Here is a 20,024-nt window from a genome sequence, read left to right as displayed (position 1 = left end):
TAATACTTGTTAGATTTTTGCTCAATATCTAATATATTAAACATCATTGTTAGAGTCTTAATTATAAACAACATTTTCTAGTTTTGTCACTCTGTTGTTCACTATTGATCTTTGGTTTTTACATTCAAACAAATCTGCTGAATGCTGTTTCTCCTTCTCCAAATGGAGTTCTAGAAAACTGCTTCTCAGTGATGGGGGAAGGGCAGGGTAACAGTATGGATCTACTTTTAACCCTAACAATGGATTTACTTTGAATTTCAAATATTATTAAAGAAGAAGTAAAATTTAGCAAAAAATGGCATAGGTTAGAAAAGTTTGAGAAAAGTGATTCTAGGTCATTTTTCATTTTTAGTTCACAGTTTTCATAATGCATTGTGTGCTAAAATAGTCTGCATGTTATTTTTTCCCCAAAGCTCAGGGATCAGGGTAACCATTTTCAAAAGAATAGAAGCTAAAAAAAAAAAAAAATAGAAAAAACGTTGGAGAGTGAGGCCTCTAATGTATGTACACTGAGTTTTCTAACTTACATCCCATTAAGACTTAGGAAAGGTGGAACACCAGTTATTACTCACATTCTAGAAGAGCTTATTTTGAGTTAAATGCAGTTACATGTTTCATAAAATCCTTTGATAATGATGATAATGATGGTGATATGAAACCAAATGTTTTGACAAAATACTTCCTTACATCCATGTGAGCAAACTTAATACTAAAATCTGAGGTGAATCCCCACCATTCTGCTCTCTGTAGCTGCACACACACACACACAAAAAAACATAAACTTAATAAATCCATCATTTATGTTGCACATTTAATAGAAAAAGATCTTAAGCCATAATCACTGTAGCTGCTGGGCATCGTATTTCTTCAAGAATTCTTTCAGTGCATGCATTAACTTTGGTTAAATTATTCTGGATTTAAAAGGCAGAAGAAATATTTAAAATAGTATTGTTTCTGAAGCATCATTGTAACAGATCAATTTCAGAAGATTCAGTTGCTAAACTTTACTTCATCGTCCCTTTGTAGATCAGTTATTTAGATTTTAAAATTGGAGAGAATCATGTGCTGTTGTTACCTGTGTGGTCATTAATCTCACATAAAGAAGAGAACAATAAAATAAGACTAAGAAATCATTCTTCAATGATTGTCATTGAACTGTTACATTAGTAAACATTCACAGTATGAAGTCTCTCTCAATCTTCAGCATATAAAGTAGTGCAAAAGAAAAAAAATCCAGTCCTGTTACCTGTGAACAAAACTTGTTACATTTTCTCCAATTTCATTTATTCCATAATGTTAGGCATTTGCTATCATATCTTCCCAAAATTAATAATAAAATATAATCAATTTCTAAAGGCCCCTGCAGCCTTTTTAAAAGTTAATTTCCAGTTAAAAATAAACTTTAATTAAATCCAAGATAAAATTGTGACCTATATTCTATTAAATAATTTGCTTTCTTTTTTTCTACACAATAATTCTTACAATTTTTAAAAAACAACTACAGAATCCAAAGACATAGGAGATGCTATTAAAGCACTGATAAATGACTGTTCAAATTCATTAATTCTTACATAGTAAATACTTCAAAATGCCAACTTTCCCCATCACTGCACAATTACCAACAACGTTGACAATTTACTTACACATACACATGTACACACACGCTCACATACACACACACATTCTCTCCATGGAACCATCTGTACTATTAACATCTTTTCCAGTTAATGTGCAAAATTCTTGCATTCTAATAAAAAATATAAAGATAGATTTGCTCCTATTTAAGCCTCCCTCTTCTCCAAGATGTATCCTTTATGTGATATGTAATACAAGTTTAGTAACAATTATGCCATGTATTACCATTAAATGGCGTACTACTGTATGCATTGGACTCATTTGCATATTTCATTTTCATAACTGCACTCTCTATGCATAAATATATTTGGAGATGCTGGGGGAGGGCAGTGGAGTGTAGAGAGAGCGACTCACACATCAGTCTCCACAGCCTTTGCATTAGAACAGTTGTTTTTATCTGTCTCACTGTCATCCCCCTTGCCCTGACACTTCTCCTCCTTTGCACACAGAGACTCCTTAACCCCTTCTTCCATCTCTAGATACTCTGACTTGTCCCCCAGGGAAGAAGAAGTGGAGCTCCGAAATTTCTTGAGCAAATTAGAAGGGAGGTATGGGCAACTGACTGCATTTTGTGTCAGCTGCGTCTGTTCCTCATTTTCAGTCTCTCTGTGGTAGAAATAGTTAAAGTTAGAGACAATCACTGGCACTGGCAAAGCAATGGTTAAGACACCCGCAATGGCACACAGGGACCCCACGATCTTGCCCCCCACAGTGATGGGCTTCATGTCCCCATAGCCCACAGTTGTCATGGTTACCACGGCCCACCAAAATGCATCTGGGATGCTTTGGAAATGAGTGGTGGGTTCATCCGCCTCTGCGAAATACACAGCGCTGGAAAAGAGGATAACCCCGATGAAGAGAAAGAAGATCAGAAGGCCCAGTTCCCGCATGCTGGCTCTGAGGGTGTGGCCCAGGATCTGCAGGCCCTTGGAATGTCTGGACAGTTTGAAGATCCGGAACACTCGGACCAGACGAATGATCCTGAGGATGGCAAAGGACATGGCCTGCTGCTGTTGACCATTGCCACCCCCCTGCTGCTGGGCCAGGTCGGTGCCCAGGGTGATGAAGTAAGGCAAAATGGAGACAATGTCAATGATGTTCATGATGTTTTTGAAGAAGAGTGCTTGGCTAGGACAAGCAAAGCAACGGACCACAAACTCAAAGGAAAACCACACGATACAGACTGTCTCCACGATGAAGAAAGGATCGTTGAATATCGTGTGCCCTGAGTTTTCCAGGTGGTGTGCCGAGGTGTCGTTCAGCAACCCACTGTGCCCACCAGCACTCAGTGCCATGACCAGATCCCTGTCGTCCCTGAACTCAGGCAAGGTTTCCAGGCAAAAGATGACAATGGAGATTAAGATGACCAGGACAGACACGATGGCGATGCCCCTGGCAGGACTGGAACTCTCTGGATATTCAAAGAGAAGCCAAATCTGCTTTTTAAATTCATTCTCTGGCAGGGCCCTGTCCTCTTCTTCTCTCACAAAGCCCTCATCCTCACGGAACTTGAGCAGGGCCTCATCTCCCAACTGATAGAACTTCACCTCCTCAGTGAAGATATCAAAGGGGACGTTGACTGGCCTCTTCAGGCGGCCTCCTGACTGGTAATAATATAAGATGGCATCAAAGCTGGGTCGGTTCCGGTCAAAAAAATACTCGTTACGCAAAGGGTCAAAATACTGAGTCCTCTTCTCGGGGTCACCCAACAAAGTCTCTGGAAACTGGGCCAGAGTTTTCATCTGGGTCTCAAAGCGGAGGCCAGACACATTTATCACCACACGTTCACAACAGTCACTATAGCGGACTGAACTGTAGCCACCACCACCCCCTTCATCCTGAGGCAGCAGGTCTGTGTAGGAACTTTCCTCACCATAGTCATCTTCACTATAGTAAAACCTTCCCTCCTCCTCCTCCTCTTCCTCCTCCTCCTCCTCTTCCTCCTCCTCACTCAGCTCCCTCAGGATCTTCTCCTCAGAACCACTGGGCATCAGGTCAGAGCAGTGAGGAAAGCTACTCTGCCTGTGGTGGACTTTCTTCTTCTCAGGCCGCTGTCGCCTCCTCCTTCGACTACCCCTGCTACTCTGAGGGTCGTGGGAGGTGCAGGCCCCACGTGTCTGGTGGTGGTGGTGGGACCCCCCACCAGAACCCCCGCTGCCTTCAACAGCAGCAGTGGCAGCTGCCACAGCAGCAGCTGCAGCTGCCCTGGAGTGAGCAAGCCTCTCCCGCTCCCGGGCCCGGGCCTGGGCTGCATAACCATAAGGCATATGACTGTTGCACCCTGAGCTCTCCGCACTCACCATTGCAACCTCCATGGTGGTGGTTGTGGGAAATGGCTGGTTCCAGTTGTAGAAGAGGAAAGAAAAATAGGGCAGCTTCTTTTCTCACCAAATGAAGGTAAGTTTGGAACCCTTAAGCAGATTGCTTGGAAGACTAAGGATATTTTCAGTCCAACTTTGCATTTTCTGTTTTTAAATCAGCACGCCCCATGCTCTCTCTTCTTGGGGATTCAACATTGCTCTCCAGGGCTTGGCTAGTCTAGATACACAGCCTAGCACTCTTCAAACCTAAGTCAGAAAAATGTTGGTATCTCCTGAACATCTATGTTTTGGGATAGATGTTCAAATTTGGAAATATGTCTGGGATGCGGTCGGTAATGATGCTGCAAGATTCAAAAGCAGGAAGTATCTGACAGCCAGCAGTTGTGCCTAGAAAATGAAATATATTTTTCTGCCATGGAAATTGTCCAAATCCTGAGCCATCAAATTTAAATAAATTGCAAATAAATGTTTTGTCTTAGCACTTGCCTTCTAGTGATGGTTTGACCCATGTTAAGAGGTGGCTTAAAGTATGTCCATCCATTGCTGCTCAGTCTATCAAGATGATTCTCCAGCCTCTGCCCTTAAGTTCATCAAAGGCTTCCTGGACCCACAGGCAATGCCAAGCTGTAGACAGAGGCAAAGACCTTGGGAGGTAGAGAAGGTACAAGACGAGGTGTCATCAGATGCAAAAACTGCTCTGAGGTCTCCATAGAAATCAAGGGAATGCAAAGCATCCTTCAGCTAAAATCATACAGAAGCTCTTCACCTGAAAAAGGTTGGGAAACAAGCATAGGGGGAAAAAAAGAGGAATGAAATCATAAAGAGCCAACTGAGCATCTTACCTCATATACGCTTCCTTCTCTGGTCCTCAGGCAAACCATAATACACAAGAAGAGACCATAAATTTTCAAGAGTGTGGGGCAGACTGCTCTTAAATCTCTCTCTCTCACTCAACAACCTTCTTCTTCTTTAGTTATTATTTCAGCTCAGTCTATCTTGCAACAACTCAAGTATTTTTCTCCTCTCCATTCTCTACCCACATGGCTCTGCTTCCCTTTTCCCTTCCTGAGTGCCAGGTTTTAACACTCACTATCATTCCCTTCCTTCCACAATCACAGTGTTGTTACTTGAAGCTTCTTCCATCATTCATTTATCTGAAGGCATTTTTTAAAAAAGTTTCCACTCATAAAATATTTCTGAATTTAGCACCCTGCCATTTCTCTCTATCTTGCCTGAGGAGTAGAGAAGTCAGAAAAAGGGGTGTTTTTCAATGCAGCTTCTACTATTTGAATGAGCTTCAATCACCTCATCTACAAAGTGGAGACAACACAATAGGAACACCCCCATCCCACCTTTGTAAGGATCAAGTGAGATAATGGGAGTTGACAGAATAGCACACCACTTTGTGCATAATGAATGGCAATAAACATTGGCAGTTATGAATAACAAGACAGTAATCTATGCTTTATTGTCTATCTACCCATTCCCAAAGGCACATGTCCTATGCTACCATTTGTAGCAGGGGAAAGATGGAATGTGAGAACATCCATAGCATTCTGACACTCCCCAATGGTGGTATGAAGTTGGCATTCCCTGACTCCCTGAAGCATGTCCCTGTTGTTTTTCCTCTTCCCCAAATTCCTATCACCCCCATCCTAGAAGTTAATCCTAGTTTCCACATCTCTAATAACCATCTTCTCTCTTTGCACTTCCTCCATATTTACCTTAATGTTTCCTCTAACACTCTTCTCAAGGAGAGATCTCCTTATTTTTTTAAGCCCTATTTTGTGTGGACTTTGCTCTTGGCCAATCACACTTTATACCCTTATAATTTAACCCGTGTCTCCCACCCTCTGTCTTCTCCCTACACCTTCATTTCCAATCTCCCACATCCTGCTCCCAGTAGTCCCAATCATTTCCCACTGTCACCTGCTATCCCTGACCCTTCTACTTTAGTTTGCTCTCTCAGGTCAAGTGAATTCATCTCCTCAGCTCCAACCTATAAAACCTCCTGCCATGTGTCCTATCTCCTCTTGATTCTTATTTTCACTGTGTCTGACAGGACTTCTAAGAATGCAGAGGATGACCCAGGGATTTGGAGAGGATGATGACAACCAGAATGCAGGGCATCCACTAGCTTCTATTACTGGAAACACTTGGGAAATGGCTTTCTGAAATGGCTTTCTGAAGCCATTAATAGGGTTCAGCTCTTGACCACCTGCTGATCTTGTCTACCTTGCAACCTAAACAAGCTCACATTATGAAGCAACAAGGAGGGAAGTGGCAAACAGAGAGCATCCCGATCACACACATTCTCACAGGATAAGAGTGGAAACTGATGGAGCCTAAACCACTAAATACACCTCTGAAGGTATCTTGTGTGACATTCCCCTTTCTTCTGCCCAACTTTGAACATTACATACTTGGGAGTGTTTACCATCAGAAAGTCTCTAAATTCTTACTTATAAAGCCACCTAGAGATTACATTCACAGTGGAGTGTTAGGCCAACACCCCTTAAAGACTTGCACAGGCCAAAGAGCCCAAGAGTTTGCTCCGTTTCTTCCCCAACTCCTACCAACAGTTATAATGCACTATGTAAATATAGTCCCAGTGTAAGTGAAGTGCCATATATTTGTACACTATGCACACCCACTTCCACCAAAGTCACTCCCAGAATATGATGAATTACAGGGCCTTATTCAACTCTGAGGAAGATCTAGCTCTAGTCTTCTGCTCCACACCAAATAATTTCTTATTTATTTATTTGTGTGATTTTGTTAGGTTTAGTTTATCTAACTCCCTCCTTCACCTTACAAAAAGCAAACTGCCTTCCTTCTGATTGGATTCCAGTTATCTCACTGTTCCTGATGAAAGAAAAAGAAAAGAAAAAGAGAGAGATACATAAAGAGAAAAGAAGAGAAGTCACCTCCCCCCCCCCACCCCAAACAAACCAGACAGGCTCAAAAATCTCTCTTCCTTCTCAAGGTATTCATGTTAAGAGAATCTGTTCAGATTCCTAGGAGCCTTCATGGGAGAGACCTTTGCCGGGGTATTTCCCTTCCTTTTTAACACCACTGAACTAGTGGGATTTTGCAGACTATCTCTTTCTCAATCCCTGTGCCCCCAAAACCAGCCCAGCATGCTGCCCCTCCTCCTCTCATCCCCCAACAACAAGGCTGTTTTCATCTCTCAGTGCTAATTCCTGCAACTGTGTTAGGGTGGTACCTGAATCTTTTCTGGGAGAGAGAGAGAGAGAGAGAGAGAGAGAGAGAGAGAGAGAGAGAGAGAGAGAGAGAGAGAGATGGATGGATATGGATATATATATATATATATATATATATATGGATATATCCATATATATCCATATATATATATATATATATATGGATATATACATATATATCCATCCAGAACCAGAAAGGCCAACACTATAAGAAATGTATACTTCAATGCACGCCATTTACACAGTCCCTATGGGTTGCTCAAATGCTCAGAAAATGCACGCAAATCCAGAATGTTGGGAGAGGCATCAATACAGACCCGTTCACCAGCTGTTCCCAAATGAAATGAACCGGTGAGGCTGGGATGAGGCAAAATGCTGCTAAATCTAAATCCCACCTCGTTGAAAAACGACATCTTTAATTGCACCTTCGCCGCCCAGACCTCGGTTCCCGCTTGGGCACATTAAGCAGGGCACACTTACCCCATCCCCGGGTTGGCCCCCGGAGCGCCGCGTAGCATCTGCACCTCCCTTCTCCCACCTCCTGGTTTATTTTTAACCGCCTTCCATTCATGCCCTTCTGTCACATTCTCGATATTATTTATCCCTCAAATATCCACAGTTTCTTAACAGCTAAAAGAGGAGGGTGGAGAAAAGATAAGAAAGGTATCATACTCACCATTCCCAGGAGGGGTGAAAAATAAAATAAAGAAAATCCCCCGTGGATTTGTTTTTTCCCTCTCAAGCTGCAACAGCTGGAGGAGGGGAAGAATGATCTTGGGGGGGTAAAAGAAATCACTCCGGTTTGGCGGGTGAAACGCTCCAAAATATCCACAAGACAAGTTCTGCTGCCTGGCCAGGGGGGCGCAGAGTCTTCGCGGCGAGAGCCTAGGGGTGGGGATCGGATTCGGACTGCCCCAGAAAAGACCCCAAGACTCCGGGTTCCTCTGGAGTTCAGCACAGCAGGGCTGGACTGGGAAAGGAAGGCAAGGTTCCCCGAAAAGAAACAAAATCCTAGACAGCAGCGATCACTTGTTAAGCCTGAATTCCTCCTCCAATATCCATCCCTCTCTGCCTCTCTCGCTGGCTGCAGAAGCAGCACACGCCTCCCCTGGCCGCGAACGAGCGCCGGGCGGGGGCGGGGCCAGGGCCGTGCCGAGGGTGTGGCGTTCAGGGCGGTCGCCAGGGGCGCCTCCCGGCGCGGCGGGGCGGGCGCAGTCACGACGCCGAGACTCCCCGCCCCCCGGTCCTGTCCCCCGACTCCCAGGCTTCTGGAAGCAATTTCAGGGGCTCTCGGTGTCGCCCCCAGGGACAAGGAGCAATCCCGGGAGGGAGCTGATCTCAGTGGTAGTCCTGACGGCAGCGCAGGTGCCCCTAAAGAGGTGGGGGGAGGGAAGGCTCCAGGAGAAATACTGTCCCGAAAGTGGGTGCGTTGGAGAATCTTCTCCTTCCTGACCTGCTTTCTCTACATCTATCCAGGAGCCGGGTCCTTTTCTCCCCGCGTAAATTTGTGGAGTTGGGATCCCTCTTGCATGTCTTGGCGAGGCCTCAGGCCAGGAGCCCTCCTCCCTTTCCTAGGGAGAATGCCAAGTTCGCCTGCCTGGCACGCAGGAGTTTGCCGATCTCAGCTCTGGGTTCGGTCCTCAGGGCGCAGAGGAGAACGATTTTAAACATGTATTAGACCCTGGTGCTAGGAGAGTTTCAGAAATTGGAAATCAGGCCCTGGCTAGAGGCTGTGCATCACGGAAGGCAAAAGTTCGAGGCGGAGAGAGTTGGAGGACTGTGAGCAGGTTGCAGGGCTGACCAGGACTGAGGCTTTAAAATGCAGACGAGGAGCCCTCTGAGAACCTGTTGCTGCAAAAAGAAATACGACTTGGCGAGAGGTTTGGCTGGTTCAAAGGAGGTCTTTATCACAGTAGCCTGATCAATTTAAAGATTTTTAAAAGTTATTACCACATACACATACAAGGGAAATCAAGAACTCCCACAGTGGGGTCGAATTGGGGGACAAGTCTCCATCCAGAAACTGAAATGTAGTTTGCTTATGGATGGTCAGCTTGTGAAATACCTCTGAACTTGGATGCAAATATACAATTCCCACAAATCCACCGAAAGACAGATCAGCATGGGAAACATGAATTTAACACACATACAAAACCAGAAACCCAGGTGACCTGGGCATTGCTCCCAGCTCCCCTTGATGGGCCAAGCAAGCAGTGGGGGTGCACGCCCAGACTGCTGGAGCAAATCCCCCCTTGAGCTGGTAGGTTGGCGCCTGGGTGACCACTGTCGTCCTTGGCTGGCAGCTTTGTTTGAGGGCCCTATTGGGCCTCCTCCTTTTGTGGCACTCAATTAATTATTAAGGGGAATATTCTGGAGCTGAATTATAGATATGCCCTGTGCTCACTCACCTATCCGCTGCTGGCTCTGCAAATGACACCTGGAAGGGGCACCTGGAAGACTGCTCTTCTTTGCTTTTTAAATAATGGGGGGGGGGGGATGAAATCGGAATTGTAATCAGTGCAACAGAAAAGAAAGAGGAAAACAAATAAAAAACCTGAGGTGACACCAATTTTTAACGTCTTCCAATTAGTGCACCTTGAGCTTTTGAAATGAATAAATTTACCTGTGATCTTCCCCCACCCCCCACCCCAAACACCTCCTTCAACCAGGGGCTGGAGGGCCAAAGAGAAAGGTACTTCCAGGCCTCTCAACTCGTGCTTCAGTCCATTCTATATTACAATTCATTCCATCAGATAGGGAGGGCAGATTTCTCCAAAACTGGCAATTACTCTGTGCACCAGCTACAATTTGTCTCTGTATCTCCACAATGCAGTGTAGTCACTGTGCAGTTTCATACATGCCAGAAGCAAATAATTTGCTTTATTGTTGGCTCATCAGAAGGATGTTTCTTGGGATGAGAGAAGACAGGGCTGAGGGCACTGGATCTTGGGATGAGTTTCCCAAAAGCAATTTGTGAGATCAGTCCAGAGCAGCTATGGAATGCTTTCAGGAAGATGAAAAATGAGATTGAATGATATACTAAAGATAATAGTTATATTGAAGCCTGGACATTTTAATTGGATCATATTAAAACTTTATGAATTATGCTTCTGTATGTCATTCACTATTTGTTCCAATTATGGCCCGGAGAATTTTAAAGTTTTAAATGCCTGAATTCTATAAATATTTGTATTTCTTAGGTATCAGGAATGGGAATTAGAAAAGCACAGTAAGAATTCAGCTGGGTAAAAACCACTCTGATGAAGATAATCATTAAGGTCATTAAATAAATATTTACTGGGAACTTAATCAAAATAGATAATGGCCATTGAGTGCCTAGTGTCTACCTAGTTTGTATACTATCTACTTTTATCTGTATAAACAAAATACTTTGTGTAATAGGTGGTACTATTCTTATCACTATTTTAGAGAAGCAAATTGAGCCTCAGTTAGATAATTTGCCCAAAGTTATACACTCATTATGAAGCAGAACTAGGCCTTAAACACCTAATTCTGCCATATGGACAGACCCCCATGCTAGTGTGCTCATTGCCCATGTGTCCACAGATGCTAGTGGCTGTCATAAATACATAGGCATACCATGAAACAAGGGTATTCCTGCTACAATGGAGATATGGTAACAGTGTTCTTGGTGTGGAAAGAATGTAGCAGCAACTGATCTAAAGGAAATAAGGATTTCCAAGGAGAAGGGATGATATGTCTGATGAATGGTGAGCACTGGAGTGGTAAAAGGAGCTAGAGAAATAGGTTCAGTTCAGCAGGGAAGAAGATGCTCCTTCCCAGCCTTTCCCAGTACACATATTCTCTCTCTCTCTCTCTCTCTCTCTCTCTCTCTCTCTCTCTCTCTCTCTCTCTCTCTCTCTCTCTCACACACACACACACATACACACACACACACTTTTTCCCATTTAAATAATTATTTTTTTATACAGCAAGAATCATTCTTTTTCTCTCCCTGAAATTCTTTTAAGGATTAATTTTTAGAAACTCAAACAGTGAGCAGAAAGATTATTCTCTCATGACCCACAAAAATGTACCATGACTTAGTCTCAAAACTCACTTTTACTTGAGAAGAAAAATTATTTTTTTGCCTTTCTTATTCACAAACTAGTTGAAATTCTTTAAGTGCCCCATCTCCAAATATACCTATTGCCACAAAAAAAAAAAAATTATCCCTGGCTTTGAATTCTCTTGTTGATGGTACTAATATTCCAGCTCACTCTATAAAGCCTTTGTTTATGTATAATGAGCAAGGGGCAGCAGATTTTCCTTTGTACAAAGCAGGACAGAAAATTCCTTTATAAATGTTTTCATTCTCTTTGAGGATAGTGGTTCACAGTGAATTACAATGTCCTGTTTACTCCTTCATCTCTTCAACATGTATGTGACACCTTGCTAAAAACAGGTCCTATATCCTGAACAACTAGGGCTATACCTGACCCAGGCAGAATATAATGGAACAGGTTTCCATTTGCCAAAAAAGTTCAGTGAATGTGTTGGGGAAAAACTAAAAGATTGCTTTTTACCTGCTTATCCCAGCATCTCAACTCCCTAACTTTTTGAAGTTCTGAAATGATAGAGAAGAGAGAAAGTACTGGAATGTGTTCTGAGGCAACATCCCCAGATTTATGAATGGAAATGTTCTGAGCAGCCCATTATTCCCTATACGATGTGAATCACTCACCTAGGTTTTTTCTCTTCTAGATGGGTTTTCCAGTGACTGTCTACCAACCCTTCGCATTCCATCTTATGTATATACTGATGAGATCTTAAGAAAGGCATATTTACTTCTGTCTACAGTAAGTGCCTTAGTTCACTTCAGCTTGTGTAGCAAAATACCATAAACTGAGTACTTATAAACAACAAGTTTATTTCTCACATTTCTGGAAGATAGGCAATCCAAGATCAAAATGTAAGCAAATGCTGTGTCTGGCAAGATGGCGTAGGTCCATTTCCTGGTGCAGAGATGGACCTTGCTTGCTGGGTCCTCATATGGTGGGAGCAGCAAGGCAGCTAGATCTCTGGAGGTTGCTTTTATAAAGGCACTAATTCCATTCATGAGGCCTCTGCCCTCAGGACCTGGTCACCTCCTCATGCCACCACACTGGGGTTGCAATTTCACCGTGAGAATTTGGGGTGGAAACATTTAGACCATAGTGATGAGGAAACATCCACCCTGGAGAGAATGACTGATACTCACTCACTCACTGATCATACATAGTAGCACTGTGCCAAGTTCAACAGGGAGTAAGTCAGCTGGAGCCAGCCCTGGTGGTCCAGAGAGTGAGAACTGAGAGTCAACACACTCATATGGTAGGCTCTGACAAAGGTACCATAAAAGCAAGAAGAAGAAGCATCTAATGAAGGATACAAAGGAAGTTCTTCAGGACAGAAACACCCATGGCAAAGGCTCATTAGAGGAGAATGGTGTGTGTGAGAATAAGTAAAGATAAGGAGAGGATCCAATATGGAAATGGAAAAGGCATTGCTTCTACTCTAAAATCTCTGAAGTCCCCTTTAAATACAGTTAATGCCATTAGAGTGGATTTAAGATATGCCAAGCTCAAACTAAGGCCTATGAAAAAAAGCACTGTTTGACCTGATTCTCAACCTTTTCCCATCTCTACATACAGGACAGATGTGGTGCATATGTACAACACACTCCCGTAGGCAAATCCAGATTAGCAGCCGCATGTTCACTAAATAGACTGAATCGTAGGCATTTCCCAGACCTCCTGGCTATGACAATGCCCCTCCTCCTCCATCTCTGAATATATCTCAGAAGCCAAGAAGATGGAATTAAATTGACATAACCTTAAATCACCTCAGATTTAGTTTTCTCAATGCAAATCAATCAAAAACTGTCCCTCTTAAATTTAAATAGTTCAGTATTTGTAACATAATCTACATTTAACAGTGACACACCAGTGTGACACAAAGCTTCAACTGAGATCCATTCTCTTAGATGCACTATAAAAAGGTAAAGTAGAATCATCCTTTTATCTCTTTGTTCTCTTTTCTTTTTATGCGATTAGGAAATAGGGCAGTTGTGGAGACTGATCTAAAATCAAGTACCAACCTTGGTACAGATAAAAATCATCCACAGTCTTGTCTGCTGGCCCTAGCAAGGAACAAACTCAGGGCAGAGGTGAATCAAGGCAAGATAGAGGCATGGAGTGGTGTCTCCATCCTATAGACCCTACCACCACTAAGCCTTCTGGAACAAGGTCCATAATTAATAGGCAGGATAATACGAGTGGAAGAAATTTTGCTGGGTATAAATCAGTTAGCACACCTATATCCAGAATTATTTCTGCTATTTGCTCACTTTTCTCCATTCCTGGTTGAAGATAATGATACAGTTTGGGGATTATCCAGTTGATATATTTTAAGCCAAAACAAAGCCGAGAGTATGCCTGTGATGAGGATATTAATTTACAGTTGATCATCGCTGACCGCAGACAGCAGCACGTCACACATCAAGTTTACTTTTCAGGCAGCCTTCCATAACAGTTCTTGTTCTGAGTAAGCACAGAGATCAGAGGCTGTCATCTGCAAGGGTCACATGAGGGTGCATACACTGCCTATTTTCTTTGGATGGTTTTTAGCAAAGAGTTCTTATCTAAATTCACACATCAGTTTGAACTGAGGGTATATTTGTAAATTTACAGTGAAATTCTAATGATTCACAATAGTCCTTGGGAAAAACCATAAACATCTGATCAAAACAATTACTCTTGAGTTGATTGAGGGGCTGAAGTAAAAGGCCAGACTCTGGTGTTGTAGCATCGTCTCTCTGGCTTCCTGACTGCAGAACTTCCATCAAGATACTGAATCTTTGTGAGCTTCAATTTCCTTATCTGTAAAATTGGGAAGTACAGCATCAGTGTGTTTCGCAAGATCATGAGGGCAGATTCGATAAGAAAATGTAGGGTAGCATTTTCTACAAACATAAAAGCAGAGCACAGTATGGTCATTATTATGTTAAAGCAATAACCATCAGTCATAAGCTGCATAGACTGAATATTTGTGTCCTTCTTGCCTCCAAATCCATTTATGTTGACATCCAAATTCCCAACATAATGGTATTAGGAGATAGGGCTTTAGGGAGGTGTTAGGATTGGATGAGATCATAATGGTGGAACCCACACCATGAGAATAGTGCCCTCCATAAGGAGAGAAAAATCACCTTAGAAAGCACACAAAAAAGTGTCATCTGAGCATATAGCAAGGTGGCAGCCAGCTACAAGTCTAGAGAAGATGCCTCGGGATGAAATTTGCTTTGTAATACCTTGATTCTGGCCTTCCAACTCCAGAACTGTGAGAAAATAAATTTCCGTTTTCTAAACTCCACCCCAATCCTTTGGTATTCTGTCATGGCTGCACAAGTTAAGACATTATTTAAACCAGAAAACAGATATTCAAATTTTGCTGTGGTACCTGAAATTCAGCATCAAGTTAGTTAGGAATGATTCTTACAAATTCCCCTTTAAAGAATTGAAAGGTTTATGATTAACCTGCCAGTTGATAACATGGTAATAAAATTTTATTAGACCTTCATAATCTAAAACTCACTCAAAACCAATATGGAATTTCAGGGCTTTTTTTTTTTTTTTTTTTTTGCGGGGTGGGGAGAATGACTACAAATGACCTTAGTTTAAATCTTCAGAATGTTGTTAATGGTATTATTCATTAATCTAATAAAATTTAATTGAGCATCTACATCATCTCAGGCATTAGTTTATGCTCTAAGTGGTATATGTAAATGAAGACTAGGTCCTAATTCTGAAACAGATGTGATAATTTCAGACAACAATAACTGTTAGGAGAAAAAATCATATAGGATAGTGGAGTGGAAGGGAGGGATTTTCAAATGTAGATGGGTAACTGAGGGCAGTTTTGCTTAGATTCTGTTCAAGCCAAGGGCTACATTACAAGAAATCTTGCGGTGTGAAAATCAGGGACAGAAAAAAGAAAAAAAATATGTATATATATGAATAGTACAGAGCCAGCATATGAACAGATATAGTTCAAAAGTTGAAAATATTGATTGTTAGATAGCATAGGCTTTTGGAAAAGGAGGCTAATGAATAAACAGCATCTAATATACAGGCTAATCTAATACACAGCACCTGAGTCCTAAGGGAATTTAATTCTAAAACACTGCTATTTGATACATTCTAAGTTGGGATCCCAGAAGTGATTCTCTCTCCTTCTTTCCCTCGGCCCCCTCTTTCAGACTCTTGTCATTCTTCTAAGTGCCTTCCTGGAAGAGGGTAGTGGGGTAGTAGGCTCCTAGCAACTTACAAAGAAGTCCTGGGGAGGAGGGTAGAGTTTACAGTTCAACACAGGAATACCACTACATTTGCATAGGAAATGGTGAAGTTTGCTGGTCTCATGTCCCCATTACTAAATGTAGTTAACATTACCGGATTCCTTTCCTTTCTGGTCTAATACAGCCTGTTCTCAGAAAGGCAGGATGTGCTATGCTCAGTTACAACTTCTGTTTCATTAAGACTTCTTTTGGTAGCAAGGAATGGAAAGCAGTTCAAGCCAGCTCACACACAACAGTGTAAAGCTATATTCAGATCTTGCATGAGTCTGAAAAAGAGCTGAAGACCAAAATTCAACAAAGACAAAAACATCATTAGCCAGAGCCCTTTCTCTCCCTTCCTGCCTCTCTCCTTCCCTCCCCTATTGTTCTTTCTGTTTATCTTCTGCCACTTCCCAGCTCAATTTCTGCTTTTTCTTTTCTCCAAGTCTGCAGACCCCATAAAGGCTGATGTTGCCCCGCTGCTAACATGATCTTTCAGTTCAGCAGTCTCACATACTTTCTTTAAATTTTCCAAAAGAAGAAATTAAATTGATTTAACTCATCCTTCAGGCCACTCAAGTCCCAGGTTACCAACTTAACTGATCAAGTCACCTGTGTCCCAATAGGGAGTCACTTATTCATCTGGGTCTGTGCATGGATGAGATTCTTTGAATAGGAGCCAACACAAGTCCAGCACATTAATTCTGACAACAATATTATCAGGTGATCTTGGGAGACCGTTGATACTGTTATTTAGTGCAGACCTCCTCTGTATCATATTTAGCATGCTTATATGTTTACACATTCCACAGTTGAGGTTATGTTAATTATTTTTGCAATTGAGTTGCAATAGACTAGTCCACGATGTTAGATTGAAATTTTGGGGGTTTGTTGTTGTTGTTGTTGTTTGTTTGACTTTTTTTTTTTAAATTTCAGAGCTAATAATCTCATTTTCAGAGCAAAAACATGTTATAGCCTCATTAAAATAGATACAAAGGAACAACCCAGAAACAAACCATAATTTCAGGATGAAGAAGTAGCTCCTTTATTACTGCCAAGTACTTAAGATTCTTTACTTTCAAGGAATTATTAGATCATCTCTTTGGCTGATAAATTCTGGATGAAAGATATCTTCACTTACCTGTTTATTTTGTATAACTATGTGCTGACGTATGTGAATACATCCTGTATTTATGTTGTCTTCTGTGTTGTGTGTAATCTATACTGGGAATGCTAATTATGAAACTCTGTAGATGCACCCAGAGGCTACTGTGAGCAATGCTTCCAAAAAAAAAAAAAAGGATCTAAAAATAACTAAGTAATAAATAACTATTTGCAGATGGGAATTATTCGTGCAGTATTCTAAGCAACAGCAGGTTGCTTTAAGACATTATGGTATTTTCCCTGATATTTCACTAGATGTACTAAATCTTCTCCACTTAAAGGCAGATCAGTTGAATAAGAGTGTGATAGAGTTGCCTGGATCCAAATTAAAGTTATTTTTAAGACAATATCAAACTGTGGCTTTCATTTTAGAATAACCTCACATATGCATATTCTCTTACATTAAAAGCACTGAGAGTAAATTCTGAGAGACAGAGCATTCCAGAAATTATTGTAGAATATTATATTGCCAAAAATGTAAGGGCCACTCTTCAAAGTAATATCTAGATTGCTCAGTGTTTTCTTTGTTCAGTTTCACACACAGGGGGAATTTTTTTTAAAAAAAAAAAAAAGAAGAAGGAGGAGGAGGGGGAGGAGGGTGGAGGAGGAGGAGGAGGAGGAGGAGGAGGAGGAGGAGGAGGAGGAGGAGAAGAAGAAGAAGAAGAAGAAGAAGAAGAAGAAGAAGAAGAAGAAGAAGAAGAAGAAGAAGAAGAAGAAGAAGAAGAAACAACTATAGCTAAAAAGTTTGCTGCAGAAATAGGTAGGAGAGAAAACTATGGAGTTTGCAATGGGAGACTTACTTAAAAAATATAAGGAAAAAAAGGTATTCCTAGCAGGATGACATACCAACTTTTATAAGACAAATAATATTAAGTGATCAAGATTTGAGGTTAACATACATAGGAGTGGGCTTCATTTGCAATGATATAAGTGGGTTTCTTCTATGTAAGAACCCAGCAAAATATGTGATACATCTTCTAAGGAAGTTCCAGTTCATATGATCTTCTACCATCATTAGTGTATATAGAGTTAGTAGTTTGGTCAGGTGTTTCAAACCAAAGTCTCTGTACTAATAATATATTTAATAACACAATTAATTTTTCTGCTTAAGACAGTGACTATCCATCAAGTTATGGACTTTGACTCTGGTTTTAAGTTAAAAAAATATAATCTCCTTTTCAACTTAGAGAAAGTTATTGAATATTTCATTTCTAAAATGAATGTGACATATGAAAAGAATAATGTAACTCCTTTAGGTCCTTTATAGTGATATATGAATTACAGATTAAGATTCTAAAATCAGAAAATTTCCATTAATTACTAGCCATAAAAACTTGATTAGGTTTCTTAAGTTTTCTAAATGTAATGTTCTCATGCACAAAATAAGAATGATATAAGCTTTTTAAGGTTATTGTAAGAAACTGATGAATAAATTATGTGAAAGACAAAATGCACAGGGGATTGAAGAGACGGCTTCATTCAGGTTATTACAGCATAGAAAACATTCATTACTGTGGAAAGACTCAAAGAAAAGGAGGGCCCTGGTGGATTTTACAGAGATTAATATACAAAGGGCCCAACCTGAAATCCTATGGATGTTATAGGATGTTATGATCCTAATAAGTAGAAGAATGGAGGTGTGTGTGTGTTATCAACTGGAAATATGCAAAAGCAAGGGATTTTGCTCCCTGGTGCTCTTTACTGGGAACAGAGGTCTCAGATGTCAGTTTCCTCCTTTTGTATGAAACAAATGAATATAAAACATCACCAAAAAAACTCAGAGGCAATTATAGACCTCCTGAGTGGGGTAAAGCAGACTTCAAGAAATCCTTTCAGTGGTTCTTATACACTATTCCTATAAAACTAGTTGAACTATCTGTTGAAAGGTAATAGCAAGGTCAGTTGTTTTAGGAGACTAGAATCAGAAATATTAAAAGATGGATGCCTAAAACAACAAAGATAAATATTAACATAAAAGATTACATTAAAAACCAGGCATGGTGGCACACTCCTGTAATCTCAATGGCTTGGGAGGCTGAGACAGGAGTTTAAAGCCAGCCTCAACAATATCAAGGTGCTAAGCAACTCAGTGAGACCCTGTCTCTAAATAAAATACAAAATAGGGCAGGGGTTGTGGCTTAGTGGTCAAGTGCCCCTGAGTTCAATCCCTGGTATTAAAAAAAAGAAAAAGAAAAAAAGATTTAAAAGATTACATTAAAGAATCAGTTATTGAACTAAGAGTGTGATTACCTCTGTGAATTCTAAGAGGTTGGTAGAGGAAATCTTTTGGTTATTCACTTTCACTGGTTAGGTGTCTTGAAGCTCTCTAGCAACCATGTGGGTGTACATGGTGAAGTTATGCTCTCCTAGATAAGAAACCTTGGTTTCTTCAATAATCAAATATATAATAAAATCAGTGTAAACATAGAAGGATAGTTTGCTAAGATCCAGAATCTTTGCTGTTGGGGTAGATTGTGTGACAAGAAGGTAAAGAAAAATGTTTTATTATTTCTTATTAAGAGAAAGCCAAGCTAGGTGGGGCAGCAAATGATTGTAATCCCAGCAGCTCAGGAGGCTGAGGCAGGAGGATAGAGCCTCAGCAACAGTGAGGTGCTAAACAACTCAGTGAGACCCCTGTCTCTAAATAAAATACAAAATAGGGCTGGAGATGTGGCTCAGTGGTCTAGTGCCCCTGAGTTCAATCCCCAGTATTCTCTCCCCATCCAAAAAAAGAACATATCCAAGTAGAATAAATATCTGTTGATGCTACTTAAACTGATGAACAAAAGAAAACTGATTTTTTTTAAACTAAAAAATATTCGAGTCTTCTTTGGCAAAAATTTACCTAATCTATATGGGCTTGAAATCTTGAAACATTTCTGAGTTGGTTTCGATAAGGATTCTTTATAAATTTAGCATATCAGAAGTCCTAGTAGTTTAATTTCTTTAATTGCTAGGAATTTTAAGAAAGTTTGGTTTTTATAAGCAATGGTTTACCTTTACACCAATCTTCCCATGGAAGAGCCCATAACATGGGATCAGTCCCCAGACTCCCCACTGCATGCCCAGTCCTGACTCAGGGGCAGATCAAAAAGAGCCCCAAGAGGCCTCACTGGGTGGAGTAAAGGGATACTCCAGAACAAGGAGGTCTGACCCTCAGCTGCAGCACCAGACACGAAAGACAAATATGACCGATGAGGATATTATATTATTTGTATTCTTATAATAGGAACAGTATTCATTAATGAGGAATGTTATGAAGAAAAGGAAGGGGTCCTAGGGATTTTTAAAGGCAGGTAAGGCCACCCAGGATTTTATGGGAGGCATGAGGAAGAATTTAGGTGG

General features: G+C 41.1%; 1 protein-coding gene and 1 long non-coding RNA gene across 2 annotated transcripts in view; both read right to left on the bottom strand.

The window, feature by feature from the left end:
* Positions 1–790: 790 nt before the first annotated feature.
* Positions 791–9,042, bottom strand: Kcna4 (potassium voltage-gated channel subfamily A member 4). The gene is made up of 2 exons (XM_005327459.4): positions 7,857–9,042; positions 791–4,722 (listed from the first exon to the last, which is right to left on the bottom strand). The coding sequence occupies exon 2, from the start codon at positions 3,948–3,950 to the stop codon at positions 1,986–1,988; it is 1,965 nt and encodes a 654-aa protein (XP_005327516.1). The 5' UTR covers positions 3,951–4,722; positions 7,857–9,042; the 3' UTR covers positions 791–1,985.
* A 3,012-nt stretch (positions 9,043–12,054) lies between these two features.
* Positions 12,055–20,024, bottom strand: part of LOC144376766 (uncharacterized) — an 85,946-nt gene continuing 77,976 nt past the window's right edge. The window contains exon 3 of the long non-coding RNA XR_013437206.1: positions 12,055–14,061. This is a non-coding gene — a long non-coding RNA (uncharacterized LOC144376766). The remainder of the gene's footprint in view (positions 14,062–20,024) is intronic.

The sequence above is a fragment of the Ictidomys tridecemlineatus genome, chromosome 4 (assembly GCF_052094955.1).
Source record: "Ictidomys tridecemlineatus isolate mIctTri1 chromosome 4, mIctTri1.hap1, whole genome shotgun sequence".
In the NCBI taxonomy this organism is placed as follows: domain Eukaryota; kingdom Metazoa; phylum Chordata; class Mammalia; order Rodentia; family Sciuridae; genus Ictidomys; species Ictidomys tridecemlineatus.
The sequence above is the reverse complement of the archived record's forward strand: the minus strand, read 5'-3'. Positions and strand labels throughout refer to the sequence as shown.